This window comes from Clarias gariepinus, chromosome 13 (assembly GCF_024256425.1).
Source record: "Clarias gariepinus isolate MV-2021 ecotype Netherlands chromosome 13, CGAR_prim_01v2, whole genome shotgun sequence".
NCBI classification, from domain to species: domain Eukaryota; kingdom Metazoa; phylum Chordata; class Actinopteri; order Siluriformes; family Clariidae; genus Clarias; species Clarias gariepinus.
Genome location: NC_071112.1, coordinates 20,115,797 through 20,124,109, shown reverse-complemented (window position 1 = coordinate 20,124,109; position 8,313 = coordinate 20,115,797). Strand labels below are relative to the sequence as shown.

The following is an 8,313-nucleotide window of genomic DNA, read 5'->3' as shown; positions in this document are numbered from 1 at the left end:
ACATTATTTCGAAATTAACACTGCTTTCTAAGCTCCTGGGAGCATATGCATTTCAAAAGATTGAAGACCGTAATGTAGTTTGTAGACACTAATTTCCTGGTTTGGTTTCAGGACTTCTAGACATACAGTACCTTCCCTCTGATGTGCAAAATGATCATAATCAAGAAGGTCAAAGGATAAAAAAAAGGAATTTGTGTGTAAACGAACATTTGTAAAATTCTGAATGAGAAGGTGACACACTTCTGCATGTGAATGTTTACAAATCAATGTTTAATTACATAAATGATTTTTGCATAGTTCATCAGACCTATTCCAAACATCATTCAGTGGTTTTATACATCATACGACAATACATTCTCCAAACTAACATCTATTGGGCTTAATTTCTAATGCTGCATTAAGGCTGGTTTTGGACTAAAATGCAATGCCAGTGAAAAAGCTTTTAGTCTAAATTCAGCCTTAATCTAGATTGCAGAAATCAGTCCTTATTGCATATAACACAAAATAGTTACGTCCATATCCAGAGGGCCGTGGTTTGGTCACTTTGTTTTCTTTGGTTGAGTTATATATAGATAAAAAGGCTTGCAGCATTACAGCCTACTCTCCATTGCTGGGTTGTACAGGGAGGAAATCTGTAAATAAAAGCCACAACTATTATAAACACTACATTATCAATGAACATTGACAGGGTGTGTGCTAAACAGAGCAACTGATAAGAACTATAATCTATTGATTTTTTATTTTCTTTGTCTTGAACTACATGGGAATTCAGAACTCTAAACGCTCTCACCTAAAGCCCAAACCCAGGTCTGGATTTAATTGAATGTGTGGCTCTCGGTGCCTCCACGTCCAAACCCTGAAATAGAAAAAAAAAAAAAAAGATGAAAAAACAATGTTGGCAAATGGTTCCGATTAATTAGGAAAGCTTGATGGCTTGCTGCTTATAGTATGGTTTTCTTCTATCTGGAATAAATAACCTCAGTCAGCGTGCATGAAATTCCTACCAATCCTACAAAGGTGTATCACTTTTAAAATGCAGATAAGCATATGGAGTTTAAGAAGTCTATGTAAGAAGCAGTATGTGTCTAGAAAGGATGAATGATGTGTGAAGGCACAAGATTACAGGCATCGTTAAGAGGTTTTGAAATATGTAATATAGTAAAATACACAATAGGGGATGTTGTGGTTGATTTCCTAAACATAGTAACAACATGTAATTAGTGGCTAATTATCCCTGGCCAAGGTACCAAGGGGTTAGGGTTATGTAGGGTTAAAGTTGTGGCAGTAAATATTGATTCACCTTTGGGTCCGAAGAGTGCAGCGTAGCATGGTTTGTTACAGTACGGCTTTCCCTCATGCTGTGAAGGAAAACATAATTTAGTTTATAGCATATAAACAAATATGGAACAAACCCCATTTGTGCAGACTACTTGATGCTACTGTAGCTCCAGACATTGTTTTGACTTCATTGTGACACTAAAATCAACAGCCCACAAAGTCAAAACAGTATCGAGTTACTTTAATGTAATAGTTGGCTGGTGATGTCATTCTTACCTCTGCATGGGAGCCTGCAGACAGGGTTTTATTGCATTTCTCGCACTTCAAACAGGGTCTGTGCCAGTCCTTACCCAAAGAGGACACTCTCTCAGCTAAAACACAGAGACAAGCACTATTGTAATCCAAAATATATTTAACGTTGTTCAAGGTTTGATCAATCATATATTACAGGCAAATCTCTGTCTAAATATTCTGCTGACTATACTTCTGGAATGACTAGCCAAGTCTAATAAAAGCTGTGCCACTCAATAATTAATTTTTTGTCCTTACAATTGTCTCCAAGTTATTGTAAGAAAGATATAAGGTTAATATTTCTGCACATGGATGATCCCTAAGGAATTTGCAGCTTCTCCTTTGCAAAGGCCAATAAACTAGGCTTTATCTGTGGGACAGTGCATAAAAGATGTGAAAACAACTTTATGATAATACCATAAAACAAGACAAGGACAGAAAGTCATGCATCTTGAGAATTATTACTAGTACTGATGTCTGCACATGTTTTCATGTAGGAGTATTTTCAGGAAGTGCCTGCAGTGCTTAAAGGGTCAAATGCCTTCATACCCATAGAGATATTATGATAAAAAAGAAGAAAAAATATGTGTAGGCTTTGTACATCAAGTGCCCAGACAGTATAAAATACATGATGTGCCCATAGTAAAACATTACAAAGGAATGTGTAGCTGCATGAGTTAGTTTCCCAAAAAAAATCATCTTAAGTTTACAATAGCTTAAAGATTAATACTGGAACAAATAAAAGTAAGGCCTTGAGTTCTAGGCAGTGTTTTGAATACCTGAAAAGGCATGGACCTGAAAAAAAAAAAAACCCTCCAAAAAACACCACTCCCTGATGTCCCTGATACTATGTGCCAAGTTTAGACAAAACTGAGTGTTAGTGAGTATGTCTGTGTGAGTTTGTGTGGGTGCGCCTTGTACTTTCGCCATAATGTCTTCATCAGTTTACTGAGTATGATGGACTTTACAGACGATCTGTTCTGTATATCAGAGTCTTGGCTACTCCCAGTGACGCACACCAAGAATCAGGAGAACTCATCCAAAGAGTGGATAAACACATGCACATGCGCACACACACATCCATGGAACAACCTTCTACTGAGAAACAGGAATAAAGGATGACAGGAAATGGAGAAGGAGAAATAATAGCAGTGAAGGGAAATCACTCAGTTTGCTGTTTTTCACCTCGACATTTCTTTTCCTCAAAACACCAAATTATAAAGTGAACACTACTCTGATAGGCTCTCTCACTTTCTCTGTATGAATCTCACTTCTTTTTCAGGGTCTAGTGAAAAACCTTTTTAGAGGAAGTCTAAAAATGTAGAGAGGTTTCACGTGAAAAAAAAAACCTGTGCAATGAGACAACCTTTATTTAGATCCGTTGGAGTAAATGTTCAAATGTAAAATCATTCTTGTACGGTGTGTGTGATCTTGTCACACATTTATGATGAGGAATCTTGCGTGAGAATACAATTCTATGGTGATTACTGATAAATCTCAAGACACTATGGGGATTGTTTGGTTTTCTCCTACACTGCTTCTCCTACACTGCTGCCACTGCTGCGGTAGCTGTGGGCGGAAGACAGGGGGCTTTTGGATTCCATCAATGTAATGACTGAGAATGGTACTGGATTTTAACACAGTGCATGGTACTTCATTCTACTGAATGCAAATAAAGGTAGAAAAGAAGAATCTAGGAGGATGCAACTCGTAGAAAATGCTTACACAGCTGAACAGAAATCAGCAACAGGATATGTGTGACACTATATAGTATTGCGAAAACAGTAAAACTTTGAAACTCATGCTTGTTTACGCACGTACTTCAGTGGAATACCCGACACTCCCAGCTGTTTTTCAGATGTCTTTAGTGTCTTTCTGGCTTTAACCACCAATACGTGTATAATGATATCACTGAAGGTCCTCCTTATCAATTCATTAAGACCTACATAAATAAAATGAGCTATAAAGTTGTATGGCAAGCCAATTAGACGACAAAAAAAGCTAATTTTATTAGGAAAAAAAAAAATAAAGATTGGATGTTGCAACCTTGACAAGAATGATGCAGTTATCGTATGAACCAGGGTTTTTACTTTGGCATAAGGTGGGCAGTTTATTTAAAAGGAAAGCAAAGGAGGAAAAATGTTTGGAGAATCAGTTCATCCTACTGTCAGATCTACAGGTTTTACTTTGTATTGTAGACTCCGTGAGTTTAGTGCTTCAGGCAGAACCTTCCAGTCACCTGGCTTAAACTAAAGCTTAAGGGTGTTGTACATGAAACAACACCTCACATCCTCTCTAATTCCTTTATGATCCAGTCATAATCAACCTGCAGTCTACATTCGCTCTACAGGGATTTAAGTGGCTTTTAGGACTTTTGGTAGGCAAGATGTAATTCTTCTTCTTAGTATTATTATTATTTTTATCCATGTTAAATATAATGTCAGAGATTTTCATCTTCTTCAAATAAAACTTGTCAGGCATACTTTTGGCTAGTTTTATTTAGAAAAACTAAATACTACTATACTACTACTACTACTACTAATAATAATAATAATAATTATTATTATTATAAAAACAACAAACAAAAATATAATAATACCACAAAAATAAATGTGTAACATTCATTCAAATTCATTTAATCCCGCTTAATAAAATTAGCATTAATACAAATAGCAACCTGGAACTCCCTAACAACACACTTCCGGATGTAATATTCACCAAACAGGAAATTAACTTGAAGTATACAGCACATGCCTGATATTCGAGACGTTTCTTTTGACGCGCCCTTTTTTTTTTTTTTACGCAACGCACATGTTAACTTTTAAACATTTCTGCTTAACCTATTCCAGTTTTACGTTTACTTATTATAAAAAGGAGACAAAAACAAAACACGTTTCCTTACCAAAGTACACTTCCTTGGTGCATTTGGGGCATTTAGGCATGTTGGCAGCTGTAGTAAGGTTTCCTGTTGATTAGAATGAAATGAAATGAAATGAAATGAAATAGCTCCTGGCTCAAAAGGTTTGCACAGAAGCAGCGATGAGTAAAACCTCCACCTGCACTGACCTCGCCTTCAGCCCCATCCGCGCTTTTATACACACACAAGGAAGGGGAGGCTCTCTCTCGCTCTCTCTCTTTCTGTGTCTCACTCTGTGTGTGTGTGTTTGAGAAAAATGTTGTGTGAAGTTATGTCAAAATACTTTAAAGTTATTACCCACTGCTTCATCAAAACATTATGGTTAGAAATATTTTCCAGTTTCTGAATTTCCCCAATGTCTAAGCTTTCCTGCCAATATTAAAATAAAATAGCAGATTATGCATTTTTACATTTTGTGCTCTGTGCTGACTGTCCACAGTACATACAGTACACTGATCAGCCATAACATTATGACCAACTGCCTAATATTGAGAAGCTCCCACCCCCCTTGCCAACAATTCTTCAGTAACACCTTTCTTTTGGAACCAGAATTAACCCTTTCTTCTATTTGATCTACAGTACTGTAGGTCTTCTATTGGATCAGACTACACAAGCCAGCCATCACAACCCCATGTGCATCAAGTGAGCCTTGGTCGCCCATGACCCTGTTACTAGATCACTGGTTTTCCTTCCATGGATTACTTTTGATATGTCCTGACCACGGCAGCCTGGGAACATCCCACAGTTTTGAAATTGCTCTGACCCAGTCGTCCAGCTAGCCATTACAATTTGGCCATTCTCACAGTAGCTACATTTTGAATATTTTATTACAATCGTGGCTGGAGGGTATTTTATTACATGTATACATTATGTGACTGTGACCATACCTAACTGTTACCTCTCCTTTTCTGCTCTCCCCTCTCCTGTTCTCTCTTTCCCTCTCTGAATTCCCTCTCTCCCCCCCTCTCTTTTACCCTCTCTTTGTCGAGCTACACATGTCATTCCTCAACTGCCAGTGATCCAGACACCCTCTGCCCTCTGGACCTGTCTGACGTATCCTGGTGCCCCACTTCTGGTTGAAGATATCGTCACATGGATGTCCCGTGTGTCTCTTTGGGAACCGTCTGGGGACAGTTTCACTCTACCATGAAGACGGTTCTGGCCTCGGCTGATGTTGACCGCTGTTTCTTTGAGGACTTGACTTGGCTGCAGTTGCTCGCTAGTTCAGGACTGGAATTTCCCACAAGTCTACCTGAGCCTCCAATAACTACCTGGGCTCCATATTAACATCAATTAACATCAACTGTTATAACTGAACTGCCTTCCACCTAAAAACCAGTATGAATGCAGATCAATTCCTGCTCTCTATTTCACCCAAATGAGGATGGGTTCTCTGTTGAGTCTGGTTCCTCTCAGCTTTTCTTCCTATCGCCATCTCAGGGAGTTTTTCCTTGCCACTGTCGCCCTCGGCTTGCTCATCAGGGACTATCTGACCATTTTGATTCATACACAATCACATTCCATACAAACTTAAATAATTCTTTTGATTGTGTAAAGCTGCTTTGCGACAATGACCATTGTTAAAAGTGCTATACAAATAAAATTTTATTGAATTAAATATAATTTGCTATATATATATATATATATATATCCAATAGAAGCCAATAGAATCTGTTGACCTACTCAATATTAGGCAGGTGGTCAAAATGTTATGGCTGATCCATATACAGTATAAAAGAAAGCGCTTTTATCATGTTCAATATTCTTTGAACATGATAAAAACATTATCATGTAGAAACATTTTGTACCCTTTTGCCCAGACTGACCAAAACAGTTTTAATGACATGTTTATTATACATTATTTTTATTGGTTTAAGTGATCCTTTTTTATCAATACTTTCTGTTCAAAACATTTCCCGTATTCAACTGGTCCAATTTAGTTCTTGCTATACTTATCGTTTCTCTGGTTTGGTCAGATAATTATCTTACCAAACACTGACCAGTGGAATGATGAATTTTGGTTGGAAATTAATCAAATGGAAGTTTAAAAAGAAAAGAAAATGAAAAGAAGAGAAAATTCTGCAATGCTATTATTAACAATCCACATGAATATATTTGCTTTGTTTATAGGATTACGAGAATTAATTGAGCTTCTTTTTACAACAATGGAGTTTGACCTGAGATAGATATGGTCAAACTGACCATCTTATCACCACCAGTTAAACGAAGAAAAATACTGTATATATCAAGCAACTTTTTTCAATTAAAGATGTTCAGATGAGTTAAACACAATCATTATGTATTTGTAGCAAATTTCTATAACAAGACAATTCTATTCATTATTTAAATGTTTTATAAATACATGTTAAAATACATAAGACATACATTTTATAATCCATTCTAACAGCAATAACACCAATAACATGATTTTAAAAAGCCTTGACTACTTTCCAAATTCTTGTGAGCATGAGAATAAGTTCTGTTCGATCTTGTTGTTAGTTTCAACTGCACTCATTGCATCTGCTCTTCACTTTTCCTTTCACTCCTTATTGTGTTTTATTAGAGTCCCAAATAGCTTGTACATTGCTTCTTTGAAAATGCTTTTAACATAAATTTATTCTATTTATTCTTGTGCTCATGCATTGTAAAGTATGTGTAATATATTATTCATGGTGATTTTATAACTTCATGGAAAAAAGAGGCAAAACATATGTCATACTTCCAGTTTGATGCTGATCACACTTCCTCGAGTAATGTCACATAAATGAGGTCATATATCCGGCATTTCCAATGTTTTGACTTTAACTAATCGAGCTAGAGAATAAATGCTGTTAAGTTCACCTGTCCCAATTTACCTGATGCCCTAATATACTGTATATACATTATATACTCATTATTTAACATTACACAATATAGATTATATAGCAAAGAGATCTAATCTGCATAGTGTATTTTAAATTTACTTTACTGTCTTAAGCTTTTACTTTATTTCAGTTCAGGCATACAATTTCTTTACAATTTTTATGTTTGGTAACCCATTTACACTCCCCATCAATTAAAAGCGACCACCACTGACATAATAACAGTTATATAAAGTGATTGACACGGGAGTGGACATGGCACTGGTATGAGTGCAGGGGTACAAGAGTTTCACTGTTGGGTAGAGAAACAGTTCAGACACCAAAATATGTTGTGACAAGACCTCTGTGGTCAGAAATAACCACTAAAGAAAGCTTAGAGAGGATGCTTAATGCATACACTGAGTATATAAGGAGATGAGCTAAAAACCTACAAGGTAGATGTGTCTAAAACGTACTAGATGTAGCCAGTGTTTTAAAATTCTAGCAATGTTTCTGTACTTAGATGTACTCAAACCAATGCCAATACCACATAAACAGAATACTAGATTTCTATCATATCGGTGTCATTCCTGTGCTGAGATAATTTATGTGTTGTAAAAAATATAAAAAATATCCAAATAACGTCTTGTCAGCTAAAATTTATTGGCTATTCCTGTATTGCCTATGAAACAGGCATGTCTACCCATGAAGCCCATGTGAAAAAGCAGTTACTGTAGATCACATATTAAAATGATCACATTAACATAAACCCATGATTTGCATTGTGGCCAAACTCTTGTCAGAGCAAATTAATTTTATAATGATCATCTTGCTTTGATTTCTTCTTTGACAGAAGTGGGTTTATGAATGATCTCATGCAGTCAATAAGATGGTGGATGCTGCAGCTGTTCCCAAGAATGCTAAAGATACACTTTGTACTATTGTATGTCTGGAATATATTTAAATTTTTGAATTTATTGACATTTG

General features: G+C 36.3%; 1 protein-coding gene across 1 annotated transcript; it reads right to left on the bottom strand.

Moving 5' to 3' along the window:
* Positions 1 to 249: 249 nt before the first annotated feature.
* crip1 (cysteine-rich protein 1) lies at positions 250 to 4,645 on the bottom strand. Its single transcript, XM_053510509.1, has 5 exons — positions 4,472 to 4,645; positions 1,555 to 1,649; positions 1,301 to 1,358; positions 791 to 856; positions 250 to 632 (listed from the first exon to the last, which is right to left on the bottom strand). The coding sequence occupies exons 1-4, from the start codon at positions 4,509 to 4,511 to the stop codon at positions 816 to 818; spliced, it is 234 nt and encodes a 77-aa protein (XP_053366484.1). The 5' UTR covers positions 4,512 to 4,645; the 3' UTR covers positions 250 to 632; positions 791 to 815.
* Positions 4,646 to 8,313: the final 3,668 nt, after the last annotated feature.

Coding starts and splice junctions, on each gene's coding strand:
- crip1 (XM_053510509.1), bottom strand. CDS start 4,511: ATGCCTAAATGCCCCAAATGCACCAAGGAAGTGTACTTTG. Junction 1,650..4,471: donor CACCAAGGAAGTGTACTTTG/GTAAGGAAACGT, acceptor TCTGTGTTTTAG/CTGAGAGAGTGTCCTCTTTG. Junction 857..1,300: donor TGCACTCTTCGGACCCAAAG/GTGAATCAATAT, acceptor TTTCTATTTCAG/GGTTTGGACGTGGAGGCACC.